This window comes from Oncorhynchus keta, chromosome 14, assembly GCF_023373465.1.
Source record: "Oncorhynchus keta strain PuntledgeMale-10-30-2019 chromosome 14, Oket_V2, whole genome shotgun sequence".
Classification (NCBI taxonomy): Eukaryota; Metazoa; Chordata; class Actinopteri; order Salmoniformes; family Salmonidae; genus Oncorhynchus; species Oncorhynchus keta.
Window position 1 is genome coordinate 34,775,174 of NC_068434.1, and position 27,637 is coordinate 34,802,810.

The 27,637-nt window shown below is 42.7% G+C and overlaps 1 protein-coding gene across 1 annotated transcript; it reads right to left on the reverse strand.

Annotated features, from left to right (window-relative positions):
• Positions 1–591: 591 nt before the first annotated feature.
• On the reverse strand, positions 592–27,093 carry LOC118393291 (pleckstrin homology domain-containing family A member 2-like). The gene is made up of 12 exons (XM_035785846.2): positions 26,686–27,093; positions 24,665–24,829; positions 21,151–21,207; positions 20,997–21,045; positions 9,480–9,577; positions 3,525–3,653; positions 3,307–3,408; positions 3,146–3,214; positions 2,795–2,865; positions 2,628–2,691; positions 2,214–2,291; positions 592–2,028 (listed from the first exon to the last, which is right to left on the reverse strand). The coding sequence occupies exons 2-12, from the start codon at positions 24,803–24,805 to the stop codon at positions 1,558–1,560; spliced, it is 1,329 nt and encodes a 442-aa protein (XP_035641739.1). The 5' UTR covers positions 24,806–24,829; positions 26,686–27,093; the 3' UTR covers positions 592–1,557.
• Between the last annotated feature and the right edge of the window lie 544 nt (positions 27,094–27,637).

Consider the following 27,637-nt stretch of genomic DNA (forward strand, 5'->3'; position numbering starts at 1 on the left):
AAGGTTTTGCGGCCGGGAGTCCGCACCTTTGGGGGTACTGTCACGTTCTGACCTTTATTTTCTGTGTTTTGTGTTTAGTTAGTATGGTCAGGGCGTGAGTTGGGTGGGCAGTCTGTTTGTTTGTCTAGGTTTTGGGAAATTCTATGTTTCGGCCTAGTATGGTTCTCAATCAGAGGCAGGTGTCATTAGTTGTCTCTGATTGAGAATCATACTTAGGTGGCCTGGGTTTCACTGTGTGTTTGTGGGTGATTGTTTCCTGTCTCTGTGTATGCACCAGATAGGACTGTAATTTGAGTTTTCACGTTTTCTTGTTTTGTTAGTTTGTTCATGTGTACCTTATCGCATTAAAAAGTACCATGGAAAATTACCACGCCGCGTATTGGTCCTCTGATCCGTTTCGCCTCTCCTCTTCGGAAGAAGAGGAGGAAACTCGTTACAGTATGCGAGTGTATTTGAGTATTTTCAAATACTTTCCAAGTGTAAGTCCAAATACATTCCAATATTCAACTACTTGTTTTTTTTCAAATAAAAGGTTATCTGAATACATGTTTCAAATGTATTGAAAATTAAATTAGTATTTGAACCGATGTCTGACACACACACACACACGTTTGTGATTTATAACAGGAGTCTATGTAAAGAATCAGAAACATGACAGGTTAAGTTTAAAGAGAAGGGAAAGCACACCTGGGTCGGTGAGGTGCAGGCAGGCAAAACACAACATGTGACATGACACAATACCATAGTAGATAATTTGCATTTGAGCAAGAGAATCCAGGCTTGTGGAACAACGTGCAGAAATACGCTAAAAGTGTATATACAAAATGTGCTGCTGATGTAGAGATTTGACGCAATTGGATGCAGTCTAACAAGGGAGCAGGACTGTCTACAGGCAGAGCCACGGACACTAACATGTTGGGTTTGGTCCCAATTGGCAGTGGCACCATATTCATTATATACTGTCCTACTTTTGACCAGGACCCATAGTGGGTGCCAATTGGGACGTAGCCTTGGTTGATACAAGCAAAAGACCAGCTGACTTAGACTAGTGGAGGGTGTTCGGTAGACAGACCAGGCTGCACCACAGCATCCACCTTCCTTCATCTCAGTACCTGGGTGGACTACATTCAAGTTTAAAGAGGAAATCGTACAATAAAATAACATATCCTTCACATTCCACCAGACATTCTAATACTGATAACCCCTCCCAGTTTGCCCAAGACTGCTCTCTCTGAGTCACCCTCTATACCAAAAGCCCACAGCCACTACTCAGACACCCCTCAGTGAGAGAACGCATCCAGGAACCCCAGTTTACATCACTACTCTCCCCCACCAGGGCTACCTCAGCAAACAGACCCACAGCAGACGTAGCTTCAGCAGCAGGCCTGTGAAACTCTTAAAGCAGAGGAGAAGGGTGTGGGGGAGGGAGGTTCAGTCTTTCAACGGTAGAAAGCACTCAAACAAGTGTCATTGTTTGTCTGTCTACACATTGGTTCTAGATGGTGGTTTTATACATTGTTGGATCCAGAGTTTTGTTGATTCTAGAAGTGGTTGGTTCTAGACGTCGGTGGTGCGGATGCCATCATCGTCCAGGCTGAAAGGGAAGCTGCCGGCTTTGGGGGGCTGAGGCTGAGAGCGGTGTCTCCTCCGGCTGCTGGAGGGGTCTGGAGCTATGGGGCCAGGGCAGGCTGGGACCCCCACACCACTGACTAGGGCTGGAGCTGGGACCCCCTGTGGGATGAGAGTGGGAGTGGAGGGGGAGGATGAAGATGAGGAGGTGGAGGAAGAGGTGGAGCGAGAGGAAAGACTGGAGGGCAGATTGCTAAATTGACTGTCCTTGTCAAGTGTGCCCAGAGCGGGAGCCTCTCTTTGGGGTACGGGCGTCCAGGGCTGCCACCCCGGGGCCACGGAACACGACTTCACTAGTGGGGGTCTCCTGTCATCTCCCTGGCGACCACGGAACACAGAGGGTGGGTGGGAGGAGTTACCATGGCGATACAGTGAGGAGGCAAACGTAAATGCAGAACCCTGAGAGAGAGAGAGAGAGAAAGAGATTCCATTTTTCCAATTCCCCCACTGAATCACGCTTGCATTTGGGAATGCCATAAGGACCACTAATAGTACTGGTCTGAATTGCTAGTCGGCCCGTCGGATCATGTGGGGCAAATTCTGAGGAGTTGTGATTTGAGGCTTTTGTATGTATCTAAATCTACCTTGGCAGGGCCTCTGAAATCCTGTATCTTCAACTCAATGTCTCTGATCCAGCCCTGCATGTCCTCTGGAGTGTCTGTCTGCAACAAAACCAGCACATGCTTACACATCACGCTTAAAAAAACTCAGTAAGCACACACACACACACCTCTCTGTGATCTGAGGCCCCCGCCCCTAGTCAGCTGTTCTCCCAAGGGGGACAAGGGATGTTATTGTTCTTACGGTTAAGTGTTGGGAAAGTACTCCTCCAATTCACAAAAAACATCCTGTCCATTTCTCCAAAAACAGAAGTAAGGCCACACATGAGCAACAGAGCATCAAGCCAGAGAGGAGTCAACACAGCTGGAAGCCCAACTGACGACAACACACACACACACACACACACACACACACACCCCCCCCCCCCCCCCTCCTACCTGGACGTAGAAGACCCTGGAGCTGGTGATGATTTCAAACAGGTTATCTCTCATCAGCAGGTCCCTGACAGAGATGAGTGGGTAAGACATTGAGCTTCTGTGTTTGTGTGTGTGTGTGTGTGTCTGGTGTCGAGAGAACGAGAGAAAAAGAGGTGTGTGACTCTCACCCAGATTTCACCAGACACTCATGGACCTTCTGAATGTCTCTCAGAGAAACAGTTCTCAGGGGCTCCTTATCCTGAAATACATATCAAATGCAGGTTACACACACATCAGAAAAACACCACTTTACTCTATTCCACTGACATATCTGTCACACAGAACACTAAACACACAAAACCAGAACCAAAGACAAACATGGAGGACACATGATTTCTCCTAGAATGTATTGGCTTGGTTTGTATTTCCTATCCCAAATCCATGAGGACATCTGTAATTACACCCCAGTGAGGTCTAAACAGCAACAGCGTTACCACTCAGAGCCACACACAGAGGAGAGGGACAGGATATGACCTCACCATCTCACACTTGTAGTAACTGACAGCGTTGTGGTCCAGTGTGAAAAAACGTCTCTTCCAGCTTTTCCTCTGAAACACATAACAGATTAGTTCAAAAGTGTGTGTGTGTGTACGAGTGTGTGTGTGTGTGTACGAGTGTGTGTGTGTGTGTGTGTACTCACCACGTTACCCTGTTTGACACAATAGCCACACCTCAGTACACCTGGTCTACTGCCTACAGAGGAGACCCTCCTGTCGCCTACCTCCATTTCTCCCCCCTCATTCTGCAACACATACAATCATCATCCTCACAACTATCATCATCATCATCATCACGTCATCATTACCGCCATCTTCACTGTCATCATGGCAATAGTATATTTGGTCTAGACCATAGTACCTGGTAGATGGGTGTGTGTACCACCACTCCCCCGATGATCTCAGTCTTGTAGGCCAGCCTCTTACCCCCTGCCTCACCGGTTACTGTAGAAACCTCTGATCTGGGCTGGAGAGGCCCTGCTTTAGGGACCTACAGAAAACAACAGTTTGAGCAATAAGTCAAACACACAGCTAGCAGTTGGCCTTTAGCCAACAACACATTACCATTCAGGTTTACTTATTGATATCCTATGAAACTATAAATGCATTTTAACACATTTATGGAGTGATAAACAAGAAATGTGAGATAAACAAGGCCCATAAGGCATACAGGGTTTATTCAATGGGAATACAGGGCAGTTAAAGAGGAAGTGGAAGAGCGAGAGTTGTGTGAGGACAGGTGACAATAGAGAAGAACGCATCACCACACTTCAGCCTCACAGAGCCACAGATAGTGGTGACCTTTCTGACACAGGTTCCAATAATCTCTCCTTCCTCCCGAAGTGTGACACTTCCCTTCATGGATTGGAAAGAAAATGACTGCTACAGTGCCGTACGAAAGTATTCGCACCCATTGACTTTTTCCACATTTTGTTGTGTTACAGCCTGAATATAAATGTGATTAAATAGAGATTTTGTGTCACTGGCCTACACATAATATCCCATAATGTCAAAGTGGAATGATGTTTTTAGAGATTTTTACAAATTAGTTCAAAGATCAGTCAATAAAAATTCCGCCCCTTTGTTATGGCAAGCCTAAATAAGATCAGGAGTAAAAATTAGCTTAACAAGTCACATAATAAGTTGCATGGACTCACTGTGTGAAATAATAATGTTTACATTTTTTTAATGACTACCTCACCCACCACATACAATTATCACCTGTAAGGTCCCTCAGTCGAGCAGTGAATTTCAAACACAGATTCAACCACAAAGACCAGGGAGGTTTTCCAATGCCTCACAAAGAAAAGGGCACCTATTGGTAGGTGGATTAAAAAAAGCAAGCATTGAATATCCTTTTGAGCATGGTTAAGTTATTAATTCGACTTTGGATGGTGTATCAATACACCCAGTCACTACAAAGATGCAGGCGTCCTTCCTAACTCAGTTGCCGGAGAGGAAAGAAGCCGCTCAGGGATTTCATCATGAGAGCAAAATGGCTGTGATAGAAGAAAACTGAGGATGGATCAACAAGTGTAGTTACTCCACAATACTAACCTAATTGACAGAGTGAAAAGAAGCAAGCCTGTACAGAATAAAAATATACAAAAAAACTTGCATTCTGTTAGCAATAAGGCACTAAAGTATAAAAAATAAAATAAATGAAATACTAACGATGTCCCGAATACAAACCGTTGTGATTGAGGCAAAGCCAACAACATGTGGCTGCATCATGTTATGAGTATGCTTGTCATCGGCAAGGACTCAAGTTTTTTTGTTATAAAAAGAAACGGAATGGCAAATAGAAATCCAATATGGATGGTGTTAAGAAATAGATGGGAGGGGTCTAATGGAGCTGAAGGTTGGGACTAATAACAACAAGATAATTAATGTAAAACATACTGTGCCCGGTAAACATATATAGGTTAAGAACTTCTATGAAAGAGCAGTTTGAAATATATGGCAAATAGAAATCAAACCGGATGGAAGTCAGGAATAGATGGGAGATGTTGAGGAAAGACGGGAGTAAAAACAAACAAAATAGAACTATTGTAAAATAGACTGTCCAGTAAATATATATAGTTTGTATAAGCTGGAAATACAGGCCTAAGCATTGTTGTTCATTAGTTTGCTCCAATTGGGGGAAGGGTGGTAGGGTAATAAAGGAAACTATATTTTTAAAAAGGTGTGTGTGTGTGTATAAGCAAAAAATATATATGGGGGATTGGAAGTGATGCAGACAATTAGATTGATGGAAACTACAATCTATCTGCAATATTAAAGCTGATCTACACACTAAATGTAAAAGAAATTCAAAAAAATAAAGTGTAGTTACTCCACAATACTAACCTAAATGACAGTGAAAATAAGCAAGCCTGTACAGAACAGAAATATTCTAAAACATGCATTCTGTTTGCAATAAGGCAAAAAAAATAAAAAAATGTGACTTTATGTCCTGAATACAAAGCGTTACGATTGAGGCAAATTCAACACAACACATCACTGAGTACAACACTATAGATTTAAAAGCATGGTGGTGGCTGCATCATGTTATGAGTATGCTTATCATCGGCAAGGACTCTGGAGTTTCTTGGGATAAAAATAAATGGAATAGAGCTAAGCACAGGCAAAATCCCAGAGGAAAACCTGGTGTTCAGTCTGCTTTCCAAAAACACCGGGAGACAAATTTCACCTGTCAGCAGGACAAGAACCTAAAACAAAGGCCAAATATACTGTTTACATATCTGGCATTGCTCATCTCATAGGAATATACTGTTTTCTACACTATTCTACGGTATCTCATTGACTTAATAATGCTTACATACTGTATCTTGCATTACTCATCTCATATGTATATACTGTTGTTTCTATACTATTCTACTGTATCTTAGTCCGTTCCGCTCTGACGTTGCTCATCCATATGTATATAGTCTTAATTCATTTCTACTTAGATTTATTGGGAACTGGGTATATGTTGTGTAATTTATTAGATATTACTTGTTAGATATTACTGCACTGTCGGAGATAGAAGCACAAGCATTTCACTACCCCTGCAATAACATCTGATAATGTGATTTGATATACACCGGAGTAGCTTACCAAGACGACATGAATGTTCCTGAGTGGCCTAGTTATAGTTTTGAATTAAAATCAGCTCAAAAATCTATGGTAAGATTTGAAAATGGCTGTCTAGCAATGATAAACAACCAACTTGACAGAGCTTGAAGATTCTAACATGTATTGATTCAGGGGTGTGAATATTTAAGTAAATGAGATATTTCTGAATTTAATTTTCAATACATTTGCAAACATTTCTAAAAACATGTTTTCACTTTGTCATTATGGGGTATTGTCTGTAGATACAGCCTGATTTTTATTTTCACGTAACACAACAAAATGTGGAACAAGTCAAGGGGTATGAATACTTTCTCAAGGCACTGTATATGGAAACTCCCTTTAGGCCTACACCAATCCAATGTTTTCACATTTATGTGGAGTGGTGAACGAGTGCACACTTCAGGAGAAAAAAAGACAGAGTTAAAATAAAGATTATTGGGACATAACCACTAACTGCTGCTCTCAGCCTTCTGTAGAAGTGTGGAGGGGAGGAGTTACAGGCCTTCAGCATTAAACTCTCTGGTCAAGAAGTTTGTGTGTGTGTGTGTGTGTGTGTCAGATTTTTACGGCAGCTCCACAGACAAACAGCAGATGTGTGTGGTCCTGGTAGAGCATGGCACTTGCAACTAGAGGCCTTCACGGGTCCAAAAAGTTGGACCCGTTCCGAAATGGACCTGGGGCATTCCCATCCGGAACAGATATGCATGAATTCACTTTCTTATTACCGGTTCCAAATGGACCTGGGGCATTCCCATCCGGAACAGATATGCATGAATTCACTTTTTTAATACCCGTTCCAAATGGACCTGGGGCATTCCCATCCGGAACAGATATGCATGAATTCACTTTTTTAATACCCGTTCCAAATGGACCTGGGGCATTCCCATCCGGAACAGATATGCATGAATTCACTTTTTTAATACCCGTTCCAAATGGACCTGGGGCATTCTCATCCGGAACAGATATGCATGAATTCACTTTTTTAATACCCGTTCCAAATGGACCTGGGGCATTCCCATCCGGAACAGATATGCATGAATTCACTTTTTTAATACCCGTTCCAAATGGACCTGGGGTATTCCCATCCAGAGCAGATATGCATGAATTCACTTTTTTAATACCCGTTCCAAATGGACCTGGGGCATTCCCATCCGGAACAGATATGCATGAATTCACTTTTTTAATACCCGTTCCAAATGGACCCGTGAAAATCAAATCAGATCCGGCCCAGAGACGTGCCATTATTTAAAATTCTGGATCTGGTCCCAGATCGGGTCTCGGGTATTCAGGTACAAGTGGCTCCGTGAAGACCTCTACTTCCAACGCCAAGATAGGGTTTGATTCCCGGGACCACATGTACATAAAATGTATGCACACATGAATGTAAGTCACTTTGGATAAAAGCATCTGGTAAATGGTGCAGTATATACAGTATTATATTATAAACAGTGTGTGTGTGTGTGTGGAAAGCCCCCACAGGCTGAATATAGGATTCAACACACACTGTGAGGGAATGTGCTCTGTGAAACCTCAAAACACAAATCATGCTGTCCTGTTTCACCATTTCCTCATATTCTAGATGAGAGATTGTGAGAGTATGTGCGCGTGCCAAACCAAAAGCATAATTAGCGGTGGGGGGAGGGGGGGGGTCCAATCGTAAAATGAGGAAAGGAGTAGCACTGTGTTGTGTCAAGACACAGAAATCAAGTAGCTGCCTGGTGCTTTATGGTGGGAATTTATTTCTCCTATCAATCAAATTTGTACATTTTGCATTTCACCTCATTTGAGAACAAGTTCTCATTTACAACTCCAACTTGGCCAAGATAAAGCAAAGCAGTGTGACAAAAACAACAACACAGAGTTACACATGGGATAAACAAATGTACAGTCAATAACACAATAGAAAATCTATATACAGTGTGTGCAAATGTAGTAAGATTAGGAAGGCAATAAATAGGCCATAGTGCCAAAATAATAAAACATTGGTGTGATAGATGTGCAAGTAGAGATACTGGGGTGCAAAAGAGCAAAAATAAATAACAATATGGGGAGGTAGTTGGGTGGGCTATTTACAGATTTGCTGTGTACAGGTACAGTGATCTGTAAGCTGCTCTGACAGCTGATGCTTAAAGGTAGAGGGAGATATAAGTCTCCAGCTTCAGTGATTTTTGCAATTTGTTCCAGTCATTGGCAGCAGAGAACTGGAAGGAAAATCAGCGAAAGGAGGAGTTGGCTTTGGGGATGACCAGTGAAATATACCTGCTGGAGCATGTGCTATGGGTGGGTGTTGCTATGGTGACCAGTGATCGGAGATAAGGCGGGGCTTTACCTAGCAAAGACTTATAGATGACCTGGAGCCAGTGGGTTTGTCGACGAATATGCCAACAAGAGCATACAGGTCGCAGTGGTGGGTAGTATATGGGGCTTTGGTGACAAAACGGATGGCTCTGTGATAGACTGCACCCAATTTACTGAGTAGTGTTGGAGGCTATTTTGTAAATGTAAATAAATTGCCAAAGTCAAGGATCGGTAGGATAGTCAGTTTTACGAGGGTATGTTTAGCAGCATTAGTGAAGGATGCTTTGTTGCGAAATAGGAAGCAGATTCTAGATTTAATTTGGATTGGAGATGCTTAATGTGAGTCTAGAAGGAGAGTTTACAGTCTAACCAGACCCCTAGCTATTTGTAGTTGTCCACATATTCTAAGTCAGAACCATCCAGAGTAGTGATGCTAGTTGGGCGGGTGGGTGCAGACAGCGATCGGTTAAAGGAGCATGCATTTAGTTTTACTAGCATTTAAGAGCAGTTGGAGGCCACAGAAGGAGTGTTGTATAGCATTGAAGCTGTCTGGAGGCAAGTTAACACAGTGCCCAAAGAAGGGCCAGAAGTATACAGAATGGTGTCGTCTGCGTAGAGGTGGACCAGAGAATCACCAGCAGCAAGAGCGACATCATTGATATATACAGAGAAAATAGTTGGCCCGAGAATTGAACCCTGTGGCACCCCCATAGAGGCTGCCAGAGGTCCGGACAACAGGCCCTCCGACTTGACACACTGAACTCTGAGAAGTAGTTGGTGAACCAGGCGAGGCAGTTATTTGAGAATCCAAGGCTGTTAAATTAATTATTACAAGGGAAAATTTACCTGTCTCTCACTATATGTTAATGGTAACGTTAGCTACAGGAGTTGGGGTACTCACAGTGATCTTGGTAGCTTTGTTCAGAGCGAGGACCCAGTCTTTCAGGTCAGCAGCATCGTTGGCATGGAGGAAATAACGCCGAGACACTGCATTGATCACTGCAGACATAGTTATATACAGAAATACAGAACATAAATACAGAGGTTATAATAGCACTGATCACTGCAAGGAGGATAGAACAGGTAAGGAGGAAGCACCAGAAAGAGGGTTGACACCCACCATCTTAGATTGTTCTTAGCAACAGATACGATGAGCATTTCTGAAACATTATTTTGTTGAAATATCATTTAATCTATGAGAAATTAAGCTAACCTATTGCACCCAAATTGGCTATTTTAATGTATAGGATTCAGATAATATTCAATTAATATAGTACCCAACATCCGATTCGGACCAAACGTCTTCCTACCACCCACACACACCCACACCCACACCCCCACACACACACACACACACACACACAGCTCAAAAAATAAAGGGAACACTAAAATAACACATCCTAGATCTGAATGAATGAAATATTCTTATTAAATACTTTTTTCTTTACATAGTTGAATGTGCTGACAACAAAATCACACAAAAATTATCAATGGAAATCAAATTTATCAACCCATGGAGGTTTGGATTTGGAGTCACACTCAAAATTAAAGCTGAAAACCACACTACAGGCTGATCCAACTTTGATGTAATGTCCTTAAAACAAGTCAAATTGAGGCTCAGTAGTGTGTGTGGCCTCCACGTGCCTGTATGACCTCCCTACAACGCCTGGGCATGCTCCTGATGAGATGGCGGATGGTCTCCTGAGCGATCTCCTCCCAGACCTGGACGAAAGCATCCGCCAACTCCTGGACAGTTTGTGGTGCAACGTGGCGTTGGTGGATGGAGCGAGACATGATGTCCCAGATGTGCTCAATTGGATTCAGGTCTGGTGAACGGGCGGGCCAGTCCATAGCATCAATGCCTTCCTCTTGCAGGAACTGCTGACACACTCCAGCCACATGAGGTCTAGCATTGTCTTGTAGACTCCGTCTCATGCTACCACTAGAGTGAAAGCACCGCCAGCATTCAAAAGTGACCAAAACATCAGCCAGGAAGCATAGGAACTGAGAAGTGGTCTGTGGTCCCCACCTGAAGAACCACTCCTTTATTGGGGGTGTCTTGTTAAATGCCTATAATTTCCACCTGTTGTCTATTCCATTTGCACAACAGCATGTGAAATGTATTGTCAATCAGTGTTGCTTCCTAAGTGGACAGTTTGATTTCACAGAACTGTGATTGACTTGGAGTTATATTGTGTTGTTTAAGTGTTCCCTTTATTTTTTTTGAGCAGTGTAATATATATATATATATATATATATATATATATATATATATATATATTTTAAAGCCACCCACGGAAGCCTCACACTTCATGCCAATCCCACCCCAACAACCAGTATACAGTATCAGCTCTCTATTTTTGACAAGTAGTATGAAGCTGTGGCTTGCTTCCCCATACCATGTAATGTATTCCCTGTGAATCTGGTCATGTTTCTTTTCCCCTGTTCAAAGAAATGAGTCATTGAAGAAGCTTGCATTATTTACCATAAAGTAGTGTCAATGGTTTATAGAGAGGGTTTTCTAAGTGGGGAGCGGACCGATGCGGACTGTTGACCTAGAGGCCAGAGAGGGAGCACACGTGACAAAGTTTCACCGTTTCTTTAAAGAATTGTACCCCTCTGATTGTAAATCCACTCCAAGCCAGACGGAGTCCTTTTTAAAAATGTAAGAACTCTTCTTCTCTCAACTGAAGCAGGTTTGATTTGAGCCCAAATCTCTCTCCATGAACTTAAAAAGGGCATTGGATTGCATGAATAAAGACAAATCACCTGGTTGGGACAGTTTTCCTTCTGAGGTCTATTTAATATTTTGGAACCAACCGATCAACTATTACTCGAAATGATTAACACAGCCAATCAAAGGGTCATTTGGAAGGAAATTAAATAAAATATTTGGCATGGGTCCTTAGATCCTCAAAAAGGTTTTACAGCTGCACAATCGAGAGCATCAGTGCCTGGTATGGCAACTGCTCAGCCTCCGACCGCAAGGCACTACAGAGGGTAGTGTGTATGGCCCAGTACACCACCGGGGCCAAGCTTCCTGCCATCCAGGACCTCCATACCAGGCAGTGTCAGAGGAAGGCCCTAAAAATGGTCAGACTCCAGCCACCCTTGTCATAGACGGTTCTCTCTCCTACCGCACGGCAAGCTGTACCGGAGCGCCAAGTCTAGGTCCAAGAGGCTTCCAAACAGTTTCTACCCCCAAGCCATAAGACTCCAGAACAGCTAATCAAATGACTACCCAGAGTATTTGCAATCCCCCCTTATGCTTTTGCTACTCTCTGTTATTACCACTTTAAAAACCCTACCTGCATGTACATAATTATCTCAACACCGGTGCCCCTGCACATTGACACATTGACTCTGTACCGGTATACCCTGTATATAGCCTCCACATTGACTCTGTACCGGTATACCCTGTATATAGCCTCCACATTGCCACTGTACCGGTACCCCCTGTATATAGCCTCCACATTGACTCTGTACCGGTATACCCTGTATATAGCCTCCACATTGACTCTGTACCGGTATACCCTGTATATAGCCTCCACATTGACTCTGTACCGGTATACCCTGTATATAGCCTCCACATTGACTCTGTACCGGTATACCCTGTATATAGCCTCCACATTGACTCTGTACCGGTATACCCTGTATATAGCCTCCACATTGACTCTTGACTCTGTAGCCTCCACATTGACTCTGTACCGGTATACCCTGTATATAGCCTCCACATTGACTCTGTACCGGTATACCCTGTATATAGCCTCCACATTGACTCTGTACCGGTATACCCTGTATATAGCCTCCACATTGACTCTGTACCGGTATACCCTGTATAAAGCCCCGCTACTGTTATTTACTGCTGCTCCTTAATTATTTGTTTTTCTTAAAACTGCATTGTTGGTTAAGGGCTTATAAGTCAGCATTCCACTGTAAGGTCTACCTACACTTGTGGTATTCGGAGCATGTCACATTTCATTTGAAATACAGCACTAATTTTGGTTTTACTCAAGAAAAAGGTAAAGATGCCACACAGTGCTCTCACCATCTTTGATAAACACAGAAATACAGTTATTTTCAAACATTCTGTCATTCCATCTCAAAACTTACTTTACCAAAATGGTACATCCAGACCAAAGCGGGTTTGTTCAATTATTATCCTCAGATAACCTTTGTCGTCTATTACTTATCTTACATCAGGGACTCTTTTTAAAAAATTGTTTTATTTTAGGACATAAGACTGTTAAAAATAAATAAATAAATCAGCTCCAACTGATATTAATTTTGGAAATATGTCCCAAAGTATTTCCACATATAGAGAGATATACACTGTGTATACAAAACATTACAAACATCTGCTCCTTCCATGATATAGACTGACCAGGAGAACGCTATGATCCCTTATTGATGTCACTTGCTAAATCCACTTCAAATCAGTGTAGATGAAGGGGAGGAGACAGGTTAAAGAAGGATGTTTAAGCCTTGAGACAATTGAGACATGGATTGTGTATGTGTGCCATTCAGAGGGTGAATGGGCAAGACAAAATATTTAAGTGCCTTTGAACAGCGTATGGTAGTTTGTGTCAAGAACTGCAACAATGCTGTTTTTTCACATTCAAAAGTTTCCCTTGTGTATCAAGAATGACCCACCACCCAAAGGACATCCAGCCAACTTGACAACTGTGGGAAGCATTGGAGTCAACATGGGCCAGCAACCCTGTGGAACACTTGACACCTTGTACAGTCCATGCCCTGACCAATTGAGGCTGTTCTGAGGGCAAAAGGGAAGAAGGGGCAGGGGGGGTGTAACTTAATATCGGGAAGGTGTTCTTAATGTTTTGTATACTCAGTGTACGTGATTGTTTTTTTCTGCATAGAAAAGTATTGGCTGGGCCACCTGATTGTTTTTTTCGGGACGTCTATGTCCCCAAAAATGATTCGTTGGGTTGGAAAAACATTTTCTGCGTAAACGACTAAAACCAGATATAAAGTATGTAGAAAAGGGACCTATATATATTTTTAATAAGATCATATTTGAGAACTAACAGTCAACAAAATAAAAGCTAGATAGTCAAGCTAGCTAAAAAATGTTAAATGATGTACATTGTACATGATGCGAACAGGTGACTTGACGTTTTGTCGTCAAGCTGACATCTTCCTCAGAGTGACCTGACCATTGCACATAGCTTCGATGTATAGCCGAGTGGCCAATTGAGACACAACAATGTAAAAAAATATAATATGTTTCAAGGTAAATGGCAAATTATAGCATAACATAATAAGATAGATATTGTGTCTTGTTAATCAATAGGCCATGTCAAAATATACATAAGTGATGTGTGTGTGTCTGGGAATCTGGAGACACAGATAGATACCAAAATAATCAAGCCAAGTTTTTCTTAGTAAACCATTCCTTATTTTTGTCATTGATCACCCCTCTGTTCCTTTGCTTGCTGAAGCGCAAAGGCCCACCTTAACACATGATTAAACTACTATATGCCAATCCCTCAGCCATAATAATGACAGGCAATACTGGCTCCATTCAGAATAACTAGAAGTAGCAGGCAAGGTGATCCCATCTCACCTCTGCTATTATCACCTCGCCATTATTTTTAAAACACACTCAAGAACCTCCAGAAGCTAACCAGCTAACTAGCTACAAGCTATTTAGTCATTGTTAGCCACTGCTAGCGGCTTTTACCTTTTGCACAGCCAGAGTTTTTTAAAACATGGATAACACTCGCCAGTCCAGCTTCCCTGCCCCATCCACCGCTGCCCCCCTGGACACTGATCATTTGGCTACATAGCTGATGCATGCTGGACTGTCCATTAATCACGGTACTCCATTCTGCTTGTTTATGTTTTATCTATCGGCCCCAGCCGCACTCAGGCTCTGTGTGTAGTTAATCTGACCCGCTCCGCCTAGTCAACACCATTTTACCTGCTGTTGTTGTGCTAGCTGATTAGCTGTTGTCTCACCTACTGATTTAGCTACTGTTTTAGCTAGCTCTCCCAATTCAACACCTGTGATTACTTTATGCCTCGCTGTATGTCTCTCTCAAATGTCAATATGCCTTGTATACTGTTGTTCAGGTTAGTTATCATTGTTTTAGTTTACAATGGAGCCCCTAGTTCCCCTCTTCATACCCCTGATACCTCCTTTGTCCCACCTCCCACACATGCGGTGACCTCACCCATTACAACCAGCATGTCCAGAGATACAACCTCTCTCATCATCACCCAGTGCTTGGGCTTACCTCCGCTGTACCCGCACCCCATCATACCCCTGTCTGCGCATTATGCCCTGAATATATTCTACCATGCCCAGAAATCTGCTCCTTTTATTCTCTGTCCCCAACGCTCTAGGCGACCAGTTTTGATAGCCTTTAGCCGCACCCTCATACTACTCCTCCTCTGTTCCGCGGGTGATGTGGAGGTAAACCCAGGCCCTGCATGTCCCCAGGCACCCTCATTTGTTGACTTCTGTGATCGAAAAAGCCTTGGTTTCATGCATGTCAACATCAGAAGTCTCCTCCCTAAGTTTGTTTTACTCACTGCTTTAGCACACTCTGCTAACCCTGATGTTCTTGCCGTGTCTGAATCCTGGCTCAGGAAGGCCACCAAAAATTCTGACATTTCCATACCCAACTATAACATCTTCCGTCAAGATAGAACTGCCAAAGGGGGAGGAGTTGCAGTCTACTGCAGAGATAGCCTGCAAAGTAATGTCATACTTTCCAGGTCCATACCCAAACAGTTCGAATTACTAATTTAGAAAATGTCTCTCTCTAGAAATAAGTCTCTCACTGTTGCCGCCTGCTACCGACCCCCCTCAGCACCCAGTTGTGCCCTGGACACCATTTGTGAATTGATCGCCCCCCATCTAGCTTCAGAGTTTGTTCTGTTAGGTGACCTAAACTGGGATATGCTTAACACCCCGACAGTCCTACAATCTAAGCTAGATGCCCTCAATCTCACACAAATCATCAAGGAACCCACCAGGTACAACCCTAAATCTGTAAACAAGGGCACCCTCATAGACGTCATCCTGACCAACTGGCCCTCCAAATACACCTCCGCTGTCTTCAACCAGGATCTCAGCGATCACTGTCTCATTGCCTGTATCCGCTACGGAGGCGCAGTCAAACGACCACCCCTCATCACTGCCAAACGCTCCCTAAAACACTTCTGTGAGCAGGCCTTTCTAATCGACCTGGCCTGGGTATCCTGGAAGGACATTGACCTCATCCCGTCAGTTGAGGATGCCTGGTCATTCTTTAAAAGTAACTTCCTAACCATTTTAGATAAGCATGCTCCGTTCAAAAAATGCAGAACTAAGAACAGATATAGCCCTTGGTTCACTCCAGACCTGACTGCCCTCGACCAGCACAAAAACATCCTGTGGCGGACTGCAATAGCATCGAATAGTTCCCGCGATATGCAACTGTTCAGGGAAGACAGGAACCAATACACACAGTCAGTCAGGAAAGCTTCTTCAGGCAGAAGTTTGCATCCTGTAGCTCCAACTCCAAAAAGTTCTGGGACACTGAAGTCCATGGAGAACAAGAGCACCTCCTCCCAGCTGCCCACTGCACTGAGGCTAGGTAACACGGTCACCACCGATAAATCCATGATTATCGAAAACTTCAACAAGCATTTCTCAACGGCTGGCCATGCCTTCCGCCTGGCTACTCCAACCTCGGCCAACAGCTCCGCCCCCCCCGCAGCTACTCGCCCAAGCCTCTCCAGGTTCTCCTCTACTCAAATCCAGATAGCAGATGCTCTGAAAGAGCTGCAAAACCTGGACCCGTACAAATCAGCTGGGTTTGACAATCTGGACCCTCTATTTCTGAAACTATCCGCCGCCATTGTCGCAACCCTATTACCAGCCTGTTCAACCTCTCTTTCATATTGTCTGAGATCCCCAAGGATTGGAAAGCTGCCACAGTCATCCCCCTCTTCAAAGGGGGAGACACCCTGGACCCAAACTGTTACAGACCTATATCCATCCTGCCCTGTCTATCTAAGGTCTTCGAAAGCCAAGTCAACAAACAGGTCACTGAACATCTCGAATCCCACCGTACCTTCTCCGCTGTGCAATCTGGTTTCCGAGCCGGTCACGGGTGCACCTCAGCCACGCTCAAGGTACTAAACGATATAATAACCGCCATCGATAAAAGACAGTACTGTGCAGCCGTCTTCATCGACCTTGCCAAGGCTTTCGACTCGGTCAATCACCATATTCTTATCAGCAGACTCAGTAGCCTCGGTTTTTCGGATGACTGCCTTGCCTGGTTCACCAATTACTTTGCAGACAGAGTTCAGTGTGTCAAATCTGAGGGCATGCTGTCCGGTCCTCTGGCAGTCTCTATAGGGGTGCCACAGGGTTCAATCCTCGGGCAGACTCTTTTTTCTGTATATATCAATGATGTTGCTCTTGTTGCGGGCGATTCCCTGATCCACCTCTACGCAGACGACACCATTCTATATACTTCCGGCCCGTCATTGGACACTGTGCTATCTAACCGCCAAACGAGCTTCAATGCCATACAACACTCCTTCCGTGGCCTCCAACTGCTCTTAAACGCTAGTAAAACCAAATGCATGCTTTTCAACCGTTCGCTGCCTGCACCCGCACGCCTGACCAGCATCACCACCCTGGATGGTTCCAACCTTGAATATGTGGACATCTATAAGTACCTAGGTGTCTGGCTAGACTGTAAACTCTCCTTCCAGACTCATATCAAACATCTCCAATCGAAAATCAAATCAAGAGTCGGCTTTCTATTCCGCAACAAAGCCTCCTTCACTCACGCCGCCAAACTTACCCTAGTAAAACTGACTATCCTACCGATCCTCGACTTCGGCGATGTAATCTACAAAATTGCTTCCAACACTCTACTCAGCAAACTGGATGCAGTTTATCACAGTGCCATCCGTTTTGTCACTAAAGCACCTTATACCACCCACCACTGCGACTTGTATGCTCTAGTCGGCTGGCCCTCGATACATATTCGTCGCCAGACCCACTGGCTCCAGGTCATCTACAAGTCCATGCTAGGTAAAGCTCCGCCTTATCTCAGTTCACTGGTCACGATGGCAACACCCATCCGTAGCACGCGCTCCAGCAGGTGTATCTCACTGATCATCCCTAAAGCCAACACCTCATTTGGCCGCCTTTCGTTCCAGTTCTCTGCTGCCTGTGACTGGAACGAATTGCAAAAATCGCTGAAGTTGGAGACTTTTATCTCCCTCACCAACTTCAAACATCTGCTATTTGAGCAGCGAACCGATCGCTGCAGCTGTACATAGTCTATCGGTAAATAGCCCACCCATTTTTACCTACCTCATCCCCATACTGTTTTTTATTTATTTACTTTTCTGCTCTTTTGCACACCAATATCTCTACCTGTACATGACCATCTGATCATTTATCACTCCAGTGTTAATCTGCAAAACTGTAATTATTCGCCTACCTCATGCCTTTTGCACACAATGTATATAGACTCCCCCCCTTTTTTTTTTCCTACTGTGTTATTGACTTGTTAATTGTTTACTCCATGTGTAACTGTGTTGTCTGTTCACACTGCTATGCTTTATCTTGGCCAGGTCGCAAATGAGAACTTGTTCTCAACTAGCCTACCTGGTTAAATAAAGGTAAAATAAAAAATAAATTTAAAAAATGGTCTATAGATGGGTTAGCTGATATCGTCACATGGCACCCATGTGCGCTGTTTCATCGGGCAGAAGTCAGAGTGTGTTGTTGTGATTCTGGATGGCCAGTTTGCTAGCAAGAATGACAAGAAACTGGCATGTGGGGAATCGTAAGTGGCTCATTTCATCTTGTTCTTGATAGCTGTCTTGTTTTGAGGTATTTTGACTGATTTCATGTCAATGCTAATATGGCAAAAACATTATTGCTAGCTAACCAACAACTGTAATGATGTATGAGAGACAACAAGTGCTCATTGTGCAAATGCATTTAATTATTCAATAAACATTGGAGATTAAATATCACTTACATGGGTGCCATGTGGCTCAGTTGATAGAGGATGGCACTTGCAACGCCAGGGTTGTGGGTTCAATTCCCATGCGGGACCATTACGAAAAGTAAAGACTCGCTACTGTAAGTCTTTCTGGATAAGATACATATACAGTTGAAGTCGGAAGTTTACATACACTTAGGTTGGAGTCTTTAAAACTCATTTTTCAACCACTCCATACATTTCTTGTTAACAAACTATAGTTTTGTCAAATCGATTAGCACATCTACTTTGTGCATGACAAGTAATTTTTACAACAATTGTTTACAGACATTATTTCACTGTATCACAATTCCAGTGGGTCAGAAGTTTAAATACACTAAGTTGACTGTGCTTTTAAACAACTTGGAAAATTCCAGAAAATTATGTCGTGTCAATTAGCCTATCAGAAGCCTCTAAAGCCATCATTTGAGTCAATTGGAGGTGTACCTGTGGATGTATTTCAAGGCATACCTTCAAACCCAGTGCCTCTTTGCTTGACATCATGGGAAAATCAAAAGAAATCAGCCAAGACCTCAGAAAACAAATTGTAGACCTCCACAAGTGTGCTTCATCCTTGGAAGCAATTTCCAAATGCTTGAAGGTAACACATTCAACTGTACAAACAATAGTACGCAAGTATAAACACCATGGGACCGCGCGTTCTTCATACCGCTCAGGAAGGAGACACGTTCTGTCTCCTAGAGATGAACGGACTTTGGTGCGAAAAGTGTAAATCAATCCCAGAACAACAGCAAAGGACCTTGTGAAGATGCTGGAGGAAACAGGTAAAAAAGTATCTATATCCACAGTAAAATGAGTCTATCTATATCGACATAACCTGAAAGGCCACTCAGCAAGGAAGAAGCCACTGCTCCAAAACCACCATAAAAAAAAGCAAGACCATGGTTTGCAACTACACATAGGGACAAAGATCGTATTTTTTGGAGAAATGTCCTCTGGTCTGATGAAAAAAAAAAAAAAAAAGAACTGTTTGTCCTGTTTGTCCATAATGACCATCGTTATGTTTGGAGGAAAAAGGGGGAGGCTTGCAAACCGAAGAACACCAACCGTGAAGCATGGGGGTGGCAGCATCATGTTGTGGGGGTGCTTTGCTGCAAGAGGGACTGGTGCACTTCACAAAATAGATGGCTTAATGAGGAGGGAAAATTATGTGGATATATTGACGCAACATCTCAAGACATCAGTCAGGACGATAAAGATTGGTTGCAAATGGGTCTTACAAATGGACAATGACCCCAAGCATACTTCCAAAGTTGTGGCAAAAATAGATTAAGGACAACAAAGTCAAGGTATTGGAGTGGACATCACAAAGCCCTGAACTAAATCCCAAAGAAAATGTGTGGGCAGAACTGAAAAAGCATGTGCGAGCAAGAAGGCCTCCAAACCTGACTCAGTTACACCAGCTCTGTCAGGAGGAATGGGCCAAAATGCACCCAACTTATGATGGGAAGCTTGTGGAAGGCTACCCAAAACATCTGACCCAAGTTAAACAATTTAAAGGCAATGCTACCAAATACTAATTGAGTGCATGTAAACTTCTGACCCACTGAGAATGTGATGAAATAAATAAAAGCTGAAATAAATCATTCTCTCTACTATATTCTGACATTTCACATTCTTAAAATAAAGTGATGATCCTAACTGACCTAAGACAGGGAATTAATTGTCAGGAATTGTGAAAAACTGAGTTTAAATGCATTTGGCTAAGGTGTATTTAAACTTCCGACTTCAAATGTATATTGTCAACAATCGAAACGAACCCTGTCTGTTTTGCCCCATAGTTGCACACATATCGGTTGTGTTGCTAAACAACCAACCTGTCTATGGAGCCCCTGACCCAGGCAGTTCGGCAATCCAAATAAATTACCCCAATTCTACGGATAACATCATGTCATTATACGCAGACAAGATCTTTCTTTATCTAGACAATGTATCTCAATCTCTCCCAAACACTTTGAAGAATGCTAATGTTTCAAACTACAGAAACAATTTCAGAACAATCTGAGATGGTGGGTGTCATGGCTTGTTGAAATGACATGGAACGATTCATATTTATTTTTTATTTTACCTTTATTTAACTAGGCAAGTCAGTTAAGAACAAATTCTTATTTTCAATGATGGCCTAGGAACAGTGGGTTAACTGCCTTGTTCAGGGGCAGAACGGCAGATTTGTACCATGTCAGCTCGGTGATTCAATCTTGCAACCTTTCGGATACTAGTCCAACACTCTAACCACTAGGCTACGCTGCTGCCCCATTAGGCTACGCTGCCGCCCCATTTTACTGTACATGTTTCACCAGGGCCATGAGAAGACCTTACACTCTCATACTCACGCAGACAGAAGCACTCAAACAAACACTTTGACTCACCAAAGCAGAACTCAGTCTTGGACTTCTGTTTCCCCGTGGCCTCGCTCACCTAACCCCCGAACAGAGGAGCAGATGAGATGAGAGAGAAGATGAGAGTCTGGAATCAATCAAAAACATTGGCCTTACTAAGTAGTCGGTTTAAGGGTGTTGTTACCTTGGAGATGTATGTCAGCTGCAGAATCCCAACTGCGTTCGCTCCACTAGGCAGGTTCTAGAGGCAGACATACAACACAACAGTGTAATAGACACAGTAACGCAACAAGTAGGGTGGGGCGGTAACCAGATTTTCATACCGTTTCTGTACCATACCGGGGTATACGGTATTACTGAATGTGCACACAAGGGCTGCTATAAATAATCAAATAAACATATATACCTGTATATATACTTTTTTGAGGGGACGCACAACACAATTGAGGCAACAGGGATCTTGATCCAGGAGGGGATTGAATGTCTCTGCTGTAACCAAGAATCTTGACTTATATATTTAGCCAGTTAGCTAGCAAGTTACCAAAGCAAATGCATAGCTCTAGCCCTGAGCTGGATATATATATTTATTATTATTATTATTATTATTATTATTTTGCACCCCCGCGAGTCAGAGGTGCCCTCAACCCCTCCCCACAAAAATAATATATAAATAAATATATACATACAGTACCAGTCAAAAGTTTGGACACAACTACTCATTCAAGGGTTTTTCTATATTTTTACATTATAGAATAATAGTGAAGACAACAAAACTTTGAAATAACACATATGGAATCCTTTAGTAAGAAAGTGTTAAACAAATCAAAATATATTTATATTTCAGATTCTTCAATGTAGCCACCCTTTGCCTTGATGACAGCTTTGCACACTATTGGCATTCTGCTTTCCTTCACTCTGCAGTCCAACTCAACCCAAACCATCTCAATTGGGTTGCGGTCAGGTGATTGTGGAGGCTAGGTTTCTGATACAGCACTTCATCACTCTCCGCATTGGTCAAATAGCCCTTACACAGCCTGGAGGTGTGTTTTGGGTAATTTTCCTGTTGAAAAACAAATGATAGACACACTAAGCGCAAACCAGATGTGATGGCGTATTGCTGCAGAATGCTCTGGTAGGCATGCTGGTTAAGTATGCCTTGAATTTTTATTAAATCATCTAAAGTGTCACCAGCAAAGCACCCCCACACCTCCTCCTCCACGCTTCATGGTGGGAACCACAAATTCGAAGATCATCCGTTCACCTACTCTGCGTCTCACAAAGAGGTGGCGGTTGGAACCAAAAATCTGGACTCCAGACCTGGAGTCTAATCTCCAATTTCTTGTGTTTCTTGGCCCAAGCAAGTCTCTTATTATTATTAGTGTGCTTTAGTAGTGGTTTCTTTGTAGCAATTCGACCATGAAAGCCTGATTCACACAGTCTCCTCTGAACAGTTGATGTGGAGATGTGTCTGTTATTTGAACTCTGAAGCATCTGTTTAGGGTGCATTTTCTGAGGCTGGTAACTCTAATGACCTTATCCTCTGCAGCAGAGGTAACTCTGGGTCTTCCTTTCATGTGGTGGTCCTCATGAGAGCCAGTTTCATCATAGCGCTTGATGGTTTTTGCGAATGCACTTGAAGTTCTTGAAATTTTCCAGATTGACTGACCTTCATGTCTTAAAGTGAAGGAAAAGCAGCCAACAAATGCTCAGCACATGTGGGAACTCCTTCAAGAATGTTGGAAAAGCATTCCAAGTGAATCTGACTGAGAAAATGCCAAGAGTGTGCAAGGCTGTCGTCAAGGCAAGGGGAAGCTACTTTGAAGAATCTCAAATATATTTAGATTAGTTTAACACTTTTTGATTACTACATGATTCCATATGTGTTATTTCATAGATTTGGTGTCTTCAATACTATTCTACAATGTGGAAAACAGTAAAACTAAAGAAAAACCATTGAATGAGTAGGTGTCCAAACTTTTGACTAGTACAGTATACCACACACACGGAACGTTTTCAGACCCCTTGACATTTTGTTATGCTACAGCCTTATTTTAAAATTGGTTAAATAGTTTCCCTCCCTCATCGATCTACACACAATACCCATAATGACAAAGCAAAAAGAGGTTTAGAAATGTTTGCAAATGTATAAAAAATAAAAATGGAAAAACTACATTTACATAAGTATTCAGACCCTTTACTCGGTACTTTGTTGAAGCACCTTTGGCAGCGATTACAGCCTCGAGTCTTCTTGGGTATGACGCTACAAGCTTGGCACACCTGTATTTGGGGAGTTTCTCCCATTCTTCTCTGCAGATCCTTTCAAGCTCTGTCAGGTTGGATGGGGAGCGTCTCTTCACAGCTTTTTTCAGGTCTCTCCAGAGATGTTCGACTGGGTTCAACTCCGGGCTCTGGCTGGGCCACTCAAGGACATTCAGAGACTTGTCCTGACGCCACTCCTGCGTTGTCTTGGCTATGTGCTTAGGGTTGTTGTCCTGTTGGAAGGTGAACCTTTGTCCCATTTTGAGGTCCTGAGCGCTCTGGAGCAGGTTTTCATCAAGGATCTCTGTACTTCGCTCCGTTCATCTTTTCCTCGATCATGACTAGTCTCCCAGTCCCTGCCTCTGAAAAACCTCCCAACAGCATGATGCTGCCGCCACCATGCTTCACCATAGAGATGGTGACGGTTGCCATTCAGGCCAAAGAGTCCAGACTCTACCATAAAGGCCTGATTGATGGGAGTGCTGCAGAAATGGTTTCCCTTCTGGATGTTTCTCCCATCCCCACAGAAGAACGCTGGAGCTCTGTCAGAGTGACCTTCGGGTCATTGGTCACCTACCTCCATGACCAAGGCCCTTCTCCCCCGATTGCTCAGTATGGCCGGGTGGACAGCTCTAGGAAGGGTGATGGAGGAGGCCACTGTGTTCTTGGTGACATTCAATGCTGCAGACAATTTTTGGTACCCTTTCCCAGATTTGTGCCAACACAATCCTGTCTCTGAGCTCTAAGGACAATTCCTTCAACCTCATGGCTTTGTTTTTGTTTGGACATGCACTGTCAACTGTGGGACCTTATAATATAGACAGGTGTTTGCCTTTCCAAATCATGTCCAATCAATTGAATTTACCACAGGTGGACTCCAATCAAGTTGTAGAAACAGCTGCTCAAGGATGATCAATGAAAACAGGATGCACCCAAGCTCAATTTCATGTCTCATAGCAAAGGGTGTGAATACTTAAGTAAATAAGGCATTTCTGTTTTTAATTTATTTGCAAACATTTCTAAAAATCTGTTTCCACTTTGTCATTACGGGGTATTGTGTGTAGATTTATGAGGGGAAAAAATTACATTTAATACATTTTAGAATAAGGCTGTAATGTAACAAAATGTGGAAAAAGTCAAGAGGTCTGAATACTTTCTGAATGCCCTGTATATATTTATTTATTTTAACAGAATTGAAAATCATACCGTCGGTATTTAGAAATATACCGTTATTACTGTATACCGGGGAATCGCCCAAAGCCTAACAACAAGTACTTATGCAGGCAGAGAGAGAGTTAAAAACCTTCTACTCCCAGTCTCACTTCCTCTACCCTGCTAGTGGCAGAACACACACACTGTTTGAACACACTCTGCCTCAGACACATCAGAGGTCATGTGTGTTTGTGCAGGGACTATAATGACTGTGTGTGTGTGTGTACCTGGGGGTTGTCCATGTACCACTGCAGTGTGTTGCCCTGTGTGTCCAGTATGAAGTAGCGTCTCTGGAAGCGACTGCTGCCCTCCTTCTCCTCAATATCCAGGAAGCCACACACACGGTTCTGCCTGTCCACGTATGGCATAGTGCTGCCTGCTACCACATATCACTGAGAGATGGAGAGTGGGAGGAGTCTATTTGTAAGGCATTTTGAAATAAATCTTGCATAGTAATGACACAGGCTTCCAATTCTTCAGAAAACCCAAATCCTCTTTTAGAGCAACAGTAACAGTTGGCAGTGAATTTGCCAAAAGAGAGGAAGAGAGCGAGCAGTCATGTCACACACACACACAGCAGTTTTTCATGTGACGTTATTGAGGCAGCCTAGCTAAGCATAAGGCCTCAAGCTGTGCTGCTAACCAGAGGATTCACCACAGCTGGAAATTATAGACTACTAAACAGATCTGCATACAGGCACATTTCATCTGGTCAAATTGATGGGGAGGGGGGCAGGTCAGAGAGAGACAAGGGAATGAACATTAGAGGACAACCTAACCTAACTCTTGTCAGATACTGACATGCTGAGGACTTGACATCATCCTGACTGATGCCTGTCTGTACAGTAGATGCACCTGCCTGGTCACATAAGCATGCTAACACAACTTCTCCTCTGGAACAGCAATATGAAGAACATTTCGTGTTCATTGTGTTGTTAAAGGAAAGAAAGAAATTAACACACACACACAGTGCTTTGACATCAGAAAAAGCATCTGTTTTGGGTATTTAGCATAGCAGGAGTGACCAAGTCTGAAATTATATATTGGCATCTATAGCAAACTTTAAGTAGTTCTCAATCTTTACAAGACATGGGACATTTGATGCATTTAAATTTAGCATTACATTATTATTGGGTTAAAAGGGATTTGTGTTTGGTACCATGCTGTCTATGTAGGCCTTGTTCGCAGGGCTGGCAAAGTTATCCTATAATTGTTTAACCGACAATTAATGAAAACAACTCTGAACAACAACAAAAATGGTCTTAATACATGCATTTTAGTAGAAGGGGAGGTTCAACTTTATATTCCACTAGATATAGTTTACCCAATAGCAGTTTTTCATTTTTACATGAATTGGGTAAAGTTGGTAGTCATTTTACGAGCAGACCGGCATGGTCGGTAGGAGAAGCTTCATTTCCAAAAGTTCAATGTGGTCAAAACCAGTTTTGAGACAGGGGTGTCACCAAGCTGTGATATTCATTAGGCAAGTAGTAGGTCATTTTCAAAAGATGCATCACAAGCTCAAAACAATTAAGACAACAGTGACCATTTGCATGACAATTAATTGTTACCCCAAATTCCAGAATCGTCACAACCCTACTGATTAGTGTGAATCATAAAGTTGTGTTTATTAATGTACAGCTATTATTCTCCAAACAGAATGAGGAGCAGATACAGAGATAGAGGCTACATATGAATACTATAGGAGGGCAATTCCACCATGCATTCCAACAGTGCAGATGTAATGTTTGGTAACAGAATGACAGCACAAAACATGATTCTGTTTCCAAACTTTGCATCTGCATTGTTCTTCAAGTAAATGGGTTTTTGCAAAACTTTTATGTGGAAAATGTTAAAAGTAGTCATTGTGCATAGAGTTGCATGGGTTGTTTAGTTCTGCAATCATTGTTTTTTATTTGACAAGTGAAAAATCTGAGTATTAGTGTCACCGTTCCAGAAGGATCAGATCCACGTGGAACCCATCCTGTATCATAGATATGCCTACATTATTATTTGATCAGGTGCTCAGGGGCTATGTTCTGTAGGCTAGATACTCTTGTCAGTTATTTCACTAGTTGTCGACTTGTATGGAGAATAGCTATGCCGCCCAATAAAGCATAATTTAGCATCAGGTTGAGATGACATGAAAGTTTAATGCTGAAACGATCTGCCAACCACAACTCTAGGTATGTCTGCCACACCTAGGCTACTCCCCCCCAACACACACATACAGACACACAAAACTTACCCGTTTTACTGTTCGGTGTGCGTGCGTCCCAAGTGTCGCAAAGAGTAAAACACGTCTCGTTTAAATCTGTTGTTACTCTTAGTTGACATCTGTCTACAATCTGAATTATATGCGGCACCCGAACACCGCTGTCAGCTGAGGCTTCTTTCCTGGTAGGGCTCGCGATTAGAATGAACCAATCCCGGAAATGATCTAGTCTCTTGTCGATTTTTGCAGTAGCTACAGTATGAGGAACTGCGTTGACATGAACTCTTGAATTTGTCTGGCTGAAACAAGGAGTTTGGCTAGCCAGACTCTTCACTGGCGCTGCCGCTGATTTCTCTGTTGTTGACTTTTAGGTTTTAACTGTTTTCATGGCTGTCATTGTGCTGGGTCATCAAACATTAATAGCCGTGGTGTAAAGTACCTAAGTAAAAAATACTATCAAGTACTATTTGTGTTTTTGGGGGGGTATCTGTACTTTACTATTTATATTTGTTACTACTTTTACTTCACTACATCCCTCAAGAAAATAAACTTTTTACTCCATACATTTTCCCTGACATCCAAAAGTACTCGTTACATTTTGAATGCTTAGCAGGACAGGAAAAGGGTACAATTCACACGCTTATCAAGGCGCCATCCCTACTGCCTCTGATCTGGCGGCCTCACTAAACACATGCTTCGTTTGTAAATTATGTTGGAGTGTGCCCCCTGGCTTTCTGTAAATTAAAAAAACAATAATATGGCGCCATCTGGTTTGCATAATATAAGGACTTTGAAATTATTTGTACTTTTACTTTTGGTACTTAGCATATTTTAGCAATTACATTTACTTTTGATACTTATGTATATTTTAATCCAAATTCTTTTAGACTTTTACTCAAGTAGTATTTTAATGGGTGACTCACTTTTTACTTGAGTTATTTTCTATTAAGGTATCTTTACTTTTACTAAAGTATGACAACTGGGT

Excerpts from the sequence above, each read along its gene's own strand:
- LOC118393291 (XM_035785846.2), bottom strand. The coding sequence starts at position 24,805 with ATGCCATACGTGGACAGGCAGAACCGTGTGTGTGGCTTCCTGGATATT. Across the intron at positions 3,654-9,479 it reads ACAAAGCTACCAAGATCACT|GTCCCTAAAGCAGGGCCTCT; the intron begins GTGAGTACCCCA and ends TGTTTTCTGTAG. Across the intron at positions 2,029-2,213 it reads ATTTCAGAGGCCCTGCCAAG|GGTTCTGCATTTACGTTTGC; the intron begins GTAGATTTAGAT and ends TCTCTCTCTCAG.